We start from the raw sequence: 14,696 nt of genomic DNA, 5'->3' as shown, positions 1-14,696 counted from the left end.
TCTGTGTGGATATTTGTCTGCATGTATGTCTATGTATCTATGTGCATGCCTGATGCCTGTGGAGGCCAGAAGAGGGCATCAGATCACCTTGAACTGGAGTTACAGTTTTGAGTTGCCATGTGGGTGCTGAGAATCAAACCTGGCTTCTCTGCAAGAGCAGCCAGTGCTCTTAACCACTGAGCTATTTCTCTAGCCCTCACCATTTTGTATTTACAACCGGCAGAAGCTACATGGCCAATCAGAGACTCTTAAGAAGGGTTTTATTCAACTAGCTAGCAAGCAGAAAACTGAGCCCAGAAAAAGGAGAAGTACGACAAACTATGTCACAGCAACAGGAGTTCCACTCTTGGAGAATTCAGTTCTATGATGCAAAATTAGTATTTCTGTGACTGATAATGTATCTTCAAACATTTCAGGAGTTTGTCCACACAGTAAAAGAATTTCTCTGGAATCAAGTTGGCCAGTGGGTAACCACTATTTCATATAGATGTCTAAAGCTAGATTAGTCAGACTGGAAAAAAAATAAGGCTATGATTAGGATCTAAAATGACCTGGCAGGCTAATGTTTGAGCCTTGTTTCCTGGCTGGTGTCACTGTTGGGGAGGCTGTGGAGTCTTGAAGAGGTGGGGCCTGGTGGCTGGTAGGTCACTGGGGATAGGCAGTGCCGTTCAAATCCTGGTTCAAATCCCACGCTTCCTACTTCTTGTGCACAGCCATGTAAAGTTATGCCACATGCTCTTCCCACCATGAACTGAGTCACTCCACCATGCCTTCCCAACTAGGACAAACTGAAAACCATTGAAACCACATAGGAAAAGAAACATTTCCTCTTTAAGTTGTCTCCATTGCACTTTCATTGTTTGGCCATATTGGGCTAGACAATCCCATGAGGCTTGTGGTTTCTATATTTCTTATTTCCACCTCTACAGAGTGTTCTATTGGATAGTACTGCTCTAGGCTGCGCATTATAGACCTTGAGCATCAAAAGATTCATAGATTTTTATCTCAGTGGCATGGGAATGGGCCTAGGAACCTGCATTTCCCATCAGTTCCAGGAAATGCTAATGCTGTTGTTGGCAGCAAGCTTAGTTTTCTAGTTTGGAAAATTTTCAATCTATTGGTCATATTAAGATCACTTTTTCAATACCTATGCCCATTATTCCACACAATTACAGTGATAGTCATATAAGAAATCTTACCCAAATTAAGAGTGAGCCTGAGGACTGATGAAAAGTGGGAAAAGGAAGAAAAAAATAAAAACACTTTGAGACCAATGCACCCAACCTGGATGCTACCATGACAACATTTGTAGTCAACTCCTGCTTCTCCAACAGAGATTTTCCTGGTGAAAACAGTGGTGGATCAGATAAACATCATACAAGCGTAGAAATCTTCTAGTCACTGAGTTAAGTCCCTCAGGAGCAAGCTCACCATGAGCAAGTGTGGTCCTGTAGAGACAGTTCAGGTGTTGTAGTCCAACACCCCCAGGACCTGACCACAGCATGTCGGATAGATGAAGACACGTCATGCAGACTGGCTTGTGTGGGGACAGTCGTTCCAAGGGCTTTTTGAGAAAAGCATTTGCCCCCCCCCAAGATTAAGAAACAAAACTGTGATGAGTGACAGGCTCTGGGAACAGCAGGCATAATGCAAAACATAAGGATGGGAGCTCTGCCTGGGTGCAGCCCACGGCGAGGTCAGGAGGCCATGCATTGGTCTTTGGAGCCATATGGTTAGTACTGACAGTGGTTCTCCTATAGCTCCGGAAGGGCAGTTCATAGACCGTGCACCATGTTGACACCCACGCTGCCAGGAAGCCAGGAGCAGCACAGAACATGTGGGTTTCCATCAGAAGCAAAGGCATAAAATCCTTCTCCCACCCCCTACCACCAAACTTCGGGGTGGTGAGAGCTATGCAGTGACGATTTTTGCAGAAGCACCACAAGCTGTTTTAAGATACAGAGCCCAGGGGACCCAGCCCTCAAACAATTTTTGAAGAAGCAGATTCATGGCTCAGCTTTAACCTCTTTTATGGGAAGCCACTGATGGAATGCAAATTCCCACAGGACAAGAAGAGGGAGAGCTGGAGCATGCACCTCACAGGGCCATGTGCCTGCGGCACAGCACAGGGCTGAGAGCAGCAGATATTGGGGTGCACATGCCTGCTGAGGTATAAGGTTGAATGAACACTGTTGCCACCTGTCCATTTCTGGGGACACAAAGGTACCACCTAACCCAGACCCAATAGCCCCAACAATATCACACTGGAGGGGGTCAAAGCAAATGACAGCAAACAGCACTGTTTTGAAAACCCTAGTGCAATAAAAATGTGTAGTGGGGCAGCAAGACACTTTGGGGGTAAAGCGCTTGCACAGAAGCCTAATGGGCTGAGTGCGATCCTCACAGAGCCCACATAAAGGTAGACGGAGAGAACTGTCTCCACAAAGTTGTACTCTGATCTCCACCATGGCAAGTGTACCCCAACACATAAACACACACACACACACACACACACACACACACACACACACACACACACACCAATAAAAATTTTAAAATAAGTATTCTGGCTTTAAAATAAGTATACTGCCATAATGAATGAAAATATGTGGTCTTATTTTTTGTTTGTTTGTTTGGGGGGTAAGACAGAGTTTCTCTATGTAACAGCCTTAGCTGTCTTGAAACTCACTTTGTAGACCAGTCTGGCCTCGAACTCACAGAGATCCACCTGCCTCTGCCTCTGCTTCTCCCAGAGTGTGCACCACCACCACCCAGCATGGTGGGCACTCTGGGCTTTTATGGCCTTTAATCCTTACCCACCACAGCTGGAAAACAGCCCCTAGTCCCATCACTGGCAATGTCTAGGCTCATTGTGTACATGCCAATTCCTACAGAAAACCAGGAATCCTAGCCTTCGATGCCATCTCAGTGATTACATGTGAAAAGATCTTTACTCTCACATGCAAATAAATACTTACGCTCCTTGGAATTTTATATGCAAATAAAAAAGGTCATTTGTACTTATGGTGATTAATTACCTTTGTTTTCTGGCCAAAACCGCAAGGTGGATAATGAAGTAATTATATATTACTGTATATATTACTGTATGAGTTTGAAGTTCAGAAGTGCACTAATCATGTTTGGCTTCACAGGTTTTATGGGATTTCCTCCAAAGCAGCTATTAAAGCAGTGAATTACAGTACTTACAGGTTATTTAAAAACATAAAGTTTATGAAACACTGAGGCAAGTTTTCATTTAAAAGGTTCTAGATGTCCCTCAAGGTAAAAATAAAAATCCAAAAAGTATTTAAGCCTCCACTTTAATGAAGGCCACCATCTCCCCAAATATTAGTAGACTTACAGGTAACTACAGTAATCCCACCTGTGGTTAATCAACAGGATATGCAGGGCCCTCGTGTCCAGGGGCACACACATTTCATGGGCCGCCTTAGGATTCTGCTGCTTAAGTAGTTTTATGAACAACAACAACAAAAAAAATTCCTGAGTTAATCACTACACATACACACAAACACAAATACGGTCCCCCCTCTCAGCAGCAGCAATTTGAATAACTGGTTACACAAAAAATTAGGAGGAAATGGTACAAACAAGCAATAAAGAGGATTTTGTAATACAAAACCAAACATGTAAAAATGTATGTCCCTGAGCTATAAAAAGTGTGCAGTTACAACAAGACTCCTAAAAAGCCGATGGCCACAGACTGTTTCCCTTCTGAGCAGATACAACTTGGCTAATGCCTGAAGCCTGCACTAACCTAGCAGAGAGGAAAGTGTGGATAGTCTTCAAGAGGACGAAGAAACCCCAGATCCTGCTGGGAAACACATGGCTAATTATACTTGGTTCCGGTTTCTCCACTAATTCAGTCACACATCAGCAGATAGCTTCAGTTTGGAAGTTGGGTAGAACAATTAACACTCAGAGGCGTGGTGAAGATGTGACACCGAGTGAAAAGGAAGAAAAGAACAGCAGTCCTGCTAAGAAAAATGCCCCAGAAGTTCAGAAACCTCAAGAGAAACAACAGAAAACAGCAACAACACAAGGTCCTCCAGCAACAGAGGAAGCAAACTTGGGGTATAAAAAAGCTGCTTAGCTTCTTTGATGTGCATGCTTTATTATGTATAGAGTATAATATATATACTACAGCATAGTATAGTATACATAGTATAACATAGTACATGTAGTATAATCTAGATAGTACAGTTTATAAAGTATAGTATATATATGAACACATGTATGGTTCATGTGCTTATTATCAGTAAGAAGCAGACAGTACTTAAACCTTCAACACATGCTCAGGGCACGCTTTGCAAAGTTTCTGTCTTCCTTTACAATTGAGAATTACTTCAGTAAGAGGCCCATTGGGTTGCTTCTCTTCCTATCAGAGCATATGTTTAGAGGCTGAGGAAAAGGGTAATTCTGTGAGCAGGGAAGGAAAGGGAAGTAGAGGAAGACACCAGAGATACAAAAATACATACAACCCAGCCAGCGGTTTCCAGCTCCTCCCTCTAGGTGTAAGGACTGCCCTCCAACCTTGGCAATTCTCCCTTGTGTAATTGAAACAAGGAAAGATCTAGAGTCACAGAGATGCTTGGTCCAAGGAGCACTGTGTTTCCCATGCCTGGGACAGGAACCGCACACATGAATACCTTAGAGAGGCAGCCATGGACATGGGAATGCAGAGACCCAGGCACAGGAAGAGGCAGACAGACCCTTCTGACCCGATCATTCAACAACATTAAGTCTCATTCCTCCACTTAATGGAGTTTGGTTTCATGAATGGTATCTCCCGCCTCACTTAATTCTGTTAATTTCTCATGTGGGGTGTTGTCCTTCACAGCCCGATGGACTGTGGGGTGCCTTCCATTTACATGCCACACAGTCATGGCTCATTCTGAGGGAGAAGAGGGCTTGATGGAAATGACGGGAGTTCATCTAAGCTTTCTGAAGGATGGCAGGTTTCAGAAGGAGGCGCCAGAACTTCAGAGATGAAAATAGTAACATAAGTAGAATAAAGAACATACAGGTGAGGAGAAAGGATAGCAAAAGTAAAAATAAAATTTACAAAAATGACACAAAAGACAGTTCAGATTGAATATAAGGCCAAAAGTCTGACAACTGGCAATAAATCACACAGGCAATTCTGTCCTAATAGGCTAAGTGACAGAGAAAGGGAAAACATTTACAAGAATTTTATGACTTAAAAAAAATTATATATATAACCACATTTCATTCAAGACTGGGGAGGGGGAGTGGCTACAAGATTATAAATCCTTATTTTGAAATGTAAATTTAAACTGTTTGAAAATCATCTTTTTAAAGTTCTGGGGAACTTTCTTCAAGAAACAGTATCAGTTTTTCCAGTCCTGTCTTCCCTCTAGCCCAGGGTTTCCAAACCAGAGATGAGTGGGCTTAAAGAACTGATGTATGGGCAGAGCAGAACCCAAAGGCAGGAAAATCGCAAGCACCATGTGCACTTCTCCAGGAATTATGATCAGCTTTCCTTTGATTCTTAAATAATAATGATAATAATAACTCAATGATTTTAGATAGTTAAGAAACCTTTTTAAGACATGCACACCTGTTTATTGCACATCCTAGGCACTATAATACATACCCTTTTTATGCGCCCCCCCCACGTGTGTGTGTGTGTGTGTGTGTGTGTGTTGTGCTTGATTTAACCTTGGCTGGCTCATGAACCTAGGACATTAGACAACATTATATGCATATCCTATATTGCTATTAAGTCCCTTCCATTTGACAGACATTTAACTGTAAAGAGAAAGAAAAACTGTTCAATATCAGCCCCTAGGATGGGCTAGCTATGGTTTGGAAGGTAACAGGCTCCTCTATCCCAGCTTATTGTTTCCACAGCCTATCACATTCTCAAGTTGTTATCATTGATGCCCTGCCAGTTAAAACTATACCACTGAAAAATTAATATTCTACATTTTAGGTAGCTTCCTTTTAGCATGGAACAAGGTCCCAAGAAAAGGATACTAAAATAGGTACAATTGAGGGAGGTGGAACCAGCAGCCAGGGTACCAAATGAAATGTGGCCCATCAGCTGAGGGTGAGATGTCACAGGAGCCAACAGCAAAGGGACCAAAAGGAACAAGGCCCATCAGCCGAGGGATGTCACTGAAAAGCAACCTCCATTCACTGCACCCACTGCCTGTGGCCTGGCCTGGGGCTGGACCACTCTCACACGTGATGACCTCACATGCCTGCTTACTGAAGCCAAAAATAACAGCACACTGTCAACTGCAAGCAATTTTTCAAGGTAACCTGACGACCGGGACCAGCAGGGAGATATTGTTTAATTAATAGCTGTCAGGTTCAAAAATACTATGTGCATACTTTTTCAACTCCAATCTTTCAAACGATGGCACAATAACAAACTGATAAATGTGCACTAATTAAAAAAATAAGCTATTGATCAAAGCCTCTGCGTTATAAATACAGTTGTGCTCTGTTAAAATGCAAACAGCAAGTTGTTTTGATATTGTCACAAGATAAATTCATGGCACAGGAGATTTATTTTGCATATTCCCCCCCTCATACTTTAATTTCATCCAAGCCAGGAGCAGGGATTTTTTTGCATACGGGATGACAAACAAGCTATGAAAGAGGGAATAACTAGAGACCTAGGAGCAGCAAGGTCTTGAGAGAGTGGTGAAGGTCATTATTATGAATTGGGACCATTAATTGTTCTCACTCATCCAACAATCCATTGTGGCTATGGGAAAGGTTTTCAATTTATCCCACTTTTAAAACCTGCTCCATTCTTTACAGCCGGACCTGCATATTTTCAGAAGATTGTATTTTCATCTTTTGCCTGCTCGGTTTCTTTACAACAATACTGGTGGTACATATTCTATTGCTCTACAGAAAATTTACAAGCATTATCCTAACTCTCTATGTACTCAGAACACCACCCTTGGTTTAAAAAGCAATGAAATCACCAAAGACAATATCCAAGCATTTTCTTGTTCACTGGAATTTCAGATTCACATCTAAACTATCACTAATGGGTAATCACCTTTTCAAAACTCATATCTGGCCATAATACTTGGGTTTACTATCTGACTAGCCATTTCCAATACATTAAATGACAAGATAAAGCTCACAGCTAAGACCCAAAACTGCAGCCATAACTGGCAATACCTCAGGAAAAGCCCACATGACAGTTACAAGTTCAAAGCATCCAATCACACCATTTCATTGAGAAACACACACTTAGGGAATGCTGTCCATAACAGAGAGCTGCTCAGGGACTGCAAAGATAAAAGATGTGATCCTGAGTTCATTGTTCAAACGGATGATGGCTCCACGCTCGACATGTAGGTGCGGTACACTGAAACATGCTGTGGTTTTATTTAAGCTGCTTGCAGTATCTCCAGATAGGTGTTCATCCAGGATCACTTTCCAAAATTAAGAAAAGTGTCATGTTGAAAATGAATGCCTAAAAGCTTTTCCTCACTCAGGTTGAAGGAAACCCTTGTCATAACTCATTGTATATTCCATACACAGTGTCATTTATTAGTGTAAAAGTCAGTATGGATGTGAGAAACACGAATATTTCCCAATTCTCATACTTATTTGTAAATTAACATCTGATCACAGACAGTGTATGTTGAATACACTTGCTATGGAAAAATCTCAAATACACCCAGTACAAAACTGTATGTAAAGTAACACATTTCCTTCTGTTTAGACATATTTGGGAAAGAAGAACTGTTCCTTACTCAAGAAAGCAGCAATAATAAACAGTGAAAAAAAATAGTGTGTGGTACTGAATATATATTTCAGTTTTAACAACCAGACATAAAAACCAAATACCTCTTTTGATAAAGATCTATTGTAAATGTAACAAAACTGCACTATGTAAATGGCAACAGCAACATGCCCTGTGGTACAAAGCCAAGCCAGAGAGCTGCCAAAAACATTTCTTCTGACAACATAAACTTGTTTTTCAATCTTAGGTAGGAAACCTGGGGGATGCTGGAATCAAATGTGTCTCAACAGTGACCTCTAGTGGACAAGACTTAAAATGATCGTCTCCCACAGACATTGTTTTCAATAATGCTGTACCATCTCCCAAACATGGGGACCAAATTAAGAAGTCAGCTGGAGAAGACCCAAAGCTAGCACTCACGGAGGATGGCTTTGTGAAGGTCATGGCAAAGGTACTCGGACAGACAACTGTGATAAACGCTTGTTTTAACTGTATTCCTTGGTCCCTGCAGGCAGGTCCTTGGCTAGGCCTTCCCGACTGCTCAAGATTTGCACTTAGTCACCTAACCAATCTACTTCTCAACTGGTACTGCATCAGTGCTCATTTCATATTCAACATGTTTTGAGTACTTTTGTAGGATTTTGTCAAATCTCGAATAAGTAATTTGGACACACGGACGGACACACACACACACACACACACACACACACACACACACACACAGTGAAGGGTGAAGGGGAGAGTGCTAATTTTGACTGAAAAAGAAGAGCCTAAGTCCATCCCAGCTTCCCCTAGGTGCAAGTACTTTAGAATACTTTTGCACAACCACAACACAGCATTCCTGAATGATGAAGTAAATTCATGACTACACAGATGGAGTACATGTCACATCCTAGGACATAATGCAATGTTCCTTTAGGGTACTAAAATTCAGTGTGTTTGAAATAAGAACAAGGTGAGGAAGACCAAAGTCAATGGCAGACCCTACACCAGCTCATCCCCAACACACCCTTTGGTTCCAAGTGTTCACCACTTAATTTCAGTCCACTGTTTCCTCTCAGACCTTCCCTCTTGTCTATCTGCTTCCTTTGAGCAATCCTATGAGTTTACCCAGGGAAATCAGACACAGAAATAATCTTTGTTTTCAGAAAAGCTTACAAGTCAGTGGAGTGTTGCTCAGTGGAACAGCGCATCCCTACCAAGAATGAAGATCTGGCTGTACCCTAGAACTATAAAAAATAAATAAACAAATGTGACTTCTTCATGTTTCTTTATTCTGAAACTCTGACCCTTGGGCCAGAAAGAATCCCTGATGTCCCCAGCTCATACCTACCCATCAGGGCAGAAAGGCAGCAGAAAAAGAACAACTTGTTCCTCTTCCACCCACTGCCTTAAAGAGGCCACAAACTCAAGCAGTCTGAGTCTGAGGAAGTTACTGCTACCATTAATTCCCTAGGTGACTTCATCAGAATTCATCAACATCACCCTGGTATCCCAACTTTACATTTAAACAGTTGCAATGTCATGAAAATGAAGTTCCAATGGTGGGACTTGGGCCTTGGATTTTTAATTTTTGTTGTTTCATAGTTAGAGAAGACTTCAAAAATCTCTGTTTATATTTTCAGGAATATAGCTCAGATTGGCAGAATGCTTGCCTCAGATGCACAAAGCCCTGGGTTTCATCCCCAGCATTGCAAACAAACAAAAACAAACAATAGCTCTTTAGAAAGAAGCCAAATTCAGAACTACATAAAGGAAGGATGAGTTCAGGAAAAATAAAAAGTTAAAATCCAATTCTAGGGCAGGGGTGATGGCTTGGGGGGTAAAGTTAGACCATATAAGCATGAGAACCCAAGGCCAGATCCCTGGCACCCAAATAAAGACCAGCATAGAGGTTTATGCATCTGTAATGCCAGCATGTGGGAGAGGTAGAAACAAGTGGCTCTCAGCCAGCCCAGGGAGCCTAGGCAAATAGGTGAGCCCCAGAGTTAATGAGAGACCCTGGTGCAAAATGTAAATAGAAAACAAATGAGGAAGACACCTGGTTTCAACCTCTAGTGTCTATGTGTTCATGTATCTATAAACATGAACACAGTGTGTGTGCAGTACATACATACACACACACACACACACACACACACACACACTGCACACAAAAATATTGGGTGTCAGGATAATAAAGGCCACCTTAGGATGTTCATAACCTCACTTGCATTATATCACCCTCCATGGATCTATCAAGGTCAAAAACCTCCAACAGGAAAAGGGCTGTCAAGCCAGTGTCACGGTGATCAGATGTCTCTGCAGATGTTAACTTAAAAGCAAATGGTGTCCTTATACAAGGTCCCAGTTTAATCTGAATAAACTAGTCATTTCCTCCCATAAGCAGGAAAGCAGAAATGTCAGAGAGCTGTGTAATTGGCATACTGGAAGAAAAACACAAATACTTTAGCAAGATAAAAGGAAGCAGTGCGGAGGGGTTTATGTTTTGAGTCTCGGTGATTTTATTTTAAAGTAGCCTTGGCAGCTGGTCCCTATTAAACAACAATGGAAAGTGAAAGACACTGATTAGAATAAAAAGTGACAGGAGGGTGGGTTCAGCCATGAACGTTTAATGCATATTTATATTTCCATCAAATGGACATATTTACTATAAACACTTGAAAAATCCCAGCAAAGTCATTCATTTAAATGCCAGAAAAATAGTAAAAGATGCTAATTTGACCTTAGTGGAACAGATCTGGTGTCACTGACACTACAGGATGGCTTGAAGCAGAATCTACCAAGACAATTAATTAACGCTTACTGGATTAGGTCAAGAGTGTCTCAAATGGAGGGAGAAGAAACAAATGGGAAAGAGAGGAAGATGAAGTTTGGATTCTTTCACAGTCAATCTATCACAGTTTACCACATTTACAGCTCTCCAAAGTATCTAAAATCATATGGCTTGGAGGAAGAGACTGATCTGTTGATTCCTAAGGCTTCGGTCTCTGCAGATATGTAAAAAGAATCAAACGACAGCGATTGGGATGCTTTTTTAAAAGGCTGGATGGATGAGTGACCTGTAAGAAGGCAATGCACCCAACTGTATTGTGTAAATGTAAGTGAACACACAGAAGATCTACCGATCAGCCCACACGTTTTATAAACTGCAAACTCAGAGTCAAGAATCCCTACTGGAAAGTCCCAGGGAACTGTGAGATCATGCCGTGGTGCACTTTTCAAAATGCAAAGCTCTTCTGAACTGGAATGGTGGTCACCAAGGACAGCAAGACTAGGTGCTATAAAAACAAGGCAACCAGCACGTTACCTGTTACAACGAAGATTACGAATGACGTGTAGATCTCATTTTCATTTATGGTCACTGCTACTTAACCCTGAGAGTGGTGCCACTCTGCCTTTCCTTACAAATGTGCACTTTGCCTAAAAAACGAGCTAATCAGCTTGTTTCTAGCACATGAAGGGCTCTCCTTCACTGCCACTCTTAATCCTCAGTAATCAACAGCCTGGTGACATTGCCTCCAGCCATGTATAATGGACATACACACATAAATTCACAACACAAATCCCTCAACATGACATTCTGCTCAAGTTCATTGGACTTGGAAAGCCCCCTAACAAATGCTTGCCACATGATTAGAAAATCATTCAAGTCTGCAGGAAATACGGCAAGTGGAAAGAAGTGACAGTCAATTAGGAATGAGAAAGGAGAGTGGGTCCTGGTCATTAAAGTCTTTAAAGCCTTAGCGCCAAGAAGAAAATGGACCATCATTCACTTTCGATATTCTTTTAAAACATATTAATTCTACTGTGTGTGAATCACTCCAAACACCACAGATATCCAAGAGAATCCCGCAGAATCCCCCCAGGAACCAGTCCCCCCAAAAAATGAGAAAATGTGTTCAATGTATACAATTTTATGAGGTATTCTCCATCCCTAAAGCAGGGACAAAAAGCATTTTCAACAACAAAATCATCCCCATTGAAGAAAAAAATATAGGTGAAAATGACTTTTATTCTAATACGGTTTTGTTTTGTTGTTGAGAGATGAGGGTGGGTGAAACCTGGATTGTACCCTTGGCTGGACTTGAACACCTCCTCTTACCGCTGCCTCCTGAGTAGCTGGAACTACTGCCAAGCCCACCTCAATACTTTCCTCATGAAATGCTAACTACTAGCCAGGCATTGCCACTCACCACAGCACTTGCTACCTCAGGTGGAACTACCAGCAGATGCAGGATAGAAAAGAATTCTCAAAGTAGAGGTAAGCACAGAATACACAGACAGAAGGGGGACATACATATCTTTGCTGTCACCTAAACAAATTTTAATATTTCTCACAAGCAATCACTTATCGTTACTTTCTTTAATGGAAGGAATAACAGAAACGGCGGCACCATGACATGAGGTAAGAGGGAAACCATGGAACATAAGAGAAGCTGCACTTACTTGTTAGCTTGTTGTGACTGAGCACCAGCTGTGTGATATGGGCCAAGGAGACTGGAAAAGAAAGAACAAAACAGTCAGGAATGTTTACAGTTGCACTTCCTTCTTTCCCAGGTAGGCTGCAAAATTATTTTCGAAGGTTGAGGTGTCCACCACCCAGAATATAAGCTAGGACTCAATGCAAACTGTCTTCTGAGTGTTAGTTAGACCAGATGAAGAAGTCGTGCAATGGATGGTGCAATTAGCAGGGCAAGTTGGAACTAATGAGATTCATGTCACAGGACCAAGCATTACAAGGACCACTTAGCTTCACACTGTGACCTGGTAAGTTGGCCTAACTTGAACCATCCATCTCGATATGGTGCAGCTCAGAAGGATCCAGACAGCGGAGAAACTGGATTCATATCCAACTGATGTAGGTAGATCAGGATTGTAGCCCTACCCACATTGTCCACTCTGGAATCCCTCTGCACATTATTGCAGGATTAGATAAAACCTCTCCCGGACCTCCTCTAAACATAATTTAGTTAATGTGTCTAAGTACTGACTTGGAGTGTGTACTGCTTGCCAGTTCCCAATCTTATGATGAAAGATCTATCTGTGTCACCCAAGGAACTTGCCATGTTCCACTTTGGGTTCAAAAATTCTACAGGGTGTTCAGATATATATATATATATATATATATATATATATATATATATATAAATCAGTTTAAATTTTCTTCCAATACTCTGTCTCTAAGTATATTCTTTAATGCAGTCAAAACTTTTTAAAGGGATAGAGAAAACATATTCGAGCTTGCTATGAAGACAATGAGTATGCATTGCCCCTAAGCATAACCTTTGCTATGTTTTTTTAATGATGTTTCCAGTCCAGCAGTTATAGAGGAGTTTGAAATATAATTCAAGGACAAACCTTCCTAGTGTGGTTCAATGAGACCAAGTCGCTATCGCATAAACTTAGGGAATAGGGGTGGCCTGTGGGAGTGTTCTTCTACATGACCATCACAACCAAGGTCATGGCCAAGTATAATCTCAGCTCCCATCCAATAAACACCCCATTTATTTACAAGAAAGGATTCAACTTTGAATCCACACTGCATGACACTGCCAACCCTCCTCAGTGTCCTTTAATCTCAGGGTATCTACTGTCCTTGACTTTCACGACCTTGGTAACTGAGAATTACCGATCATTTTTCATTATGTGCTTGCTATGGTTCCGATGAGTCCCTGCTTTGGGATGTGGGCATTCAGTCTAACATGTGCTTCCGCCATAACGTACAACTTTCAGAAAAGGGCCAGACTGATGGGTTTGCACAGTCTTGGACTTGAGTCTCCAGAACTGTGAGTCAAAAGTTTTGATTTCCTAAGCATCCCTCATTAGGTGGCAAGGCAAAGCACTTGTGAATGCAATCCCTCTGCCTGGACTCCCCCATCCACTGATCCTCATGAGTCTGGCTATGTCTCTCTTTCAAGAGCATGATACCAATAGCATTCGAACTGCTCCCTGCCCATCAGTGACAATGCCTTATCACTGGGACCTTCCTGTTACCACAGGGTTCCGCCGTCAATTTTGTCCTTTGTAACTAGGAAGCATGTAGGGGAGAGAGGCTGTATGAAGCTATACCCATGCCCGGCTCCTCACCCAACTTTAAGCTTGCTTGCTTGCTTTTCAGTTCCCAACTGAGGCACATTTCTCCACCCCCCCCATCACCACCACCATAAGCTACCTGGTAGTAACTACAGGCACTGCTTACTACTGTGACCACTAAAAGAATCTAAAACTTTTTATATGATTTTCATTAAATATTTATTCAGACAACAATGGTCTAAATCACTGAAAATGTCTCCTGGAATGCCAGGGCCCAGATCTACAGCTTGAGGTTTACATGGCCATGACCAGTCAAACATGAAAGGTACCAAACATGCTTACCCAGGTTCTCCTGGAACTAAAATTCTTCCCTCACATACCTCTTGATGGTTTATAATCCGGAAACTGAGTCAGTATAGACACAGTAATTGCTTTCTCCTCTTGAATCATTTGGTCTATGCCTTTATTAAGTCCTAATGGGGGACAGGCTCTGGGGACAGGACAAGTGCATCTTGTGATAAGAACCTTCTTCTCCTACCTCTCAACCTGGCTCCCTCCTCATTGGTCTCAGATGCTGACCCATACCCAGCCCCTGGCCACCAGATGCTCTCTTACTGTAAGGCTGTCCTCTTAGCCATGCCTGCCCACACTCTGCCCTGAATGTTCCTGCTGCAGTCCCATAGAATGATTTCCGAGGAACTGCTGTCAAGGAAAGAGATCAAATTGGATCAGAGCATGCCTATGGTTTGTAAGAGGAATCATCATGGTGGCCCCATGTGATATTTGAGATCGCAGATGCTGTAGAAAACCTCACACATTTTTTTTTTTTTCTGGTAAGAGCTCAGATTTTCTTGTCTACTATATAAAGTAGTCCTCTGTTTCAGAGGTTTAGAAGTCTGACATA

At 41.9% G+C, this 14,696-nt stretch overlaps 1 protein-coding gene across 3 annotated transcripts in view; it reads right to left on the bottom strand.

Moving 5' to 3' along the window:
• Nucleotides 1-14,696, bottom strand: part of Rsu1 (Ras suppressor protein 1) — a 185,564-nt gene that overhangs the window by 144,028 nt on the left and 26,840 nt on the right. For 2 of the 3 annotated variants that reach the window (XM_035442820.1, XM_027405240.2), the window contains exon 3: nucleotides 12,206-12,256. The exons of the other annotated variant lie outside the window; for it this stretch is intronic. In XM_035442820.1, coding sequence (XP_035298711.1) covers nucleotides 12,206-12,256 — 51 coding nt within the window. The remainder of the gene's footprint in view (nucleotides 1-12,205; nucleotides 12,257-14,696) is intronic. 3 annotated transcript variants of the gene reach the window in all.

Source organism: Cricetulus griseus, chromosome 3 (genome assembly GCF_003668045.3).
Source record: "Cricetulus griseus strain 17A/GY chromosome 3, alternate assembly CriGri-PICRH-1.0, whole genome shotgun sequence".
Classification (NCBI taxonomy): domain Eukaryota; kingdom Metazoa; phylum Chordata; class Mammalia; order Rodentia; family Cricetidae; genus Cricetulus; species Cricetulus griseus.
This window is presented reverse-complemented; position numbering and strand designations above follow the sequence as displayed.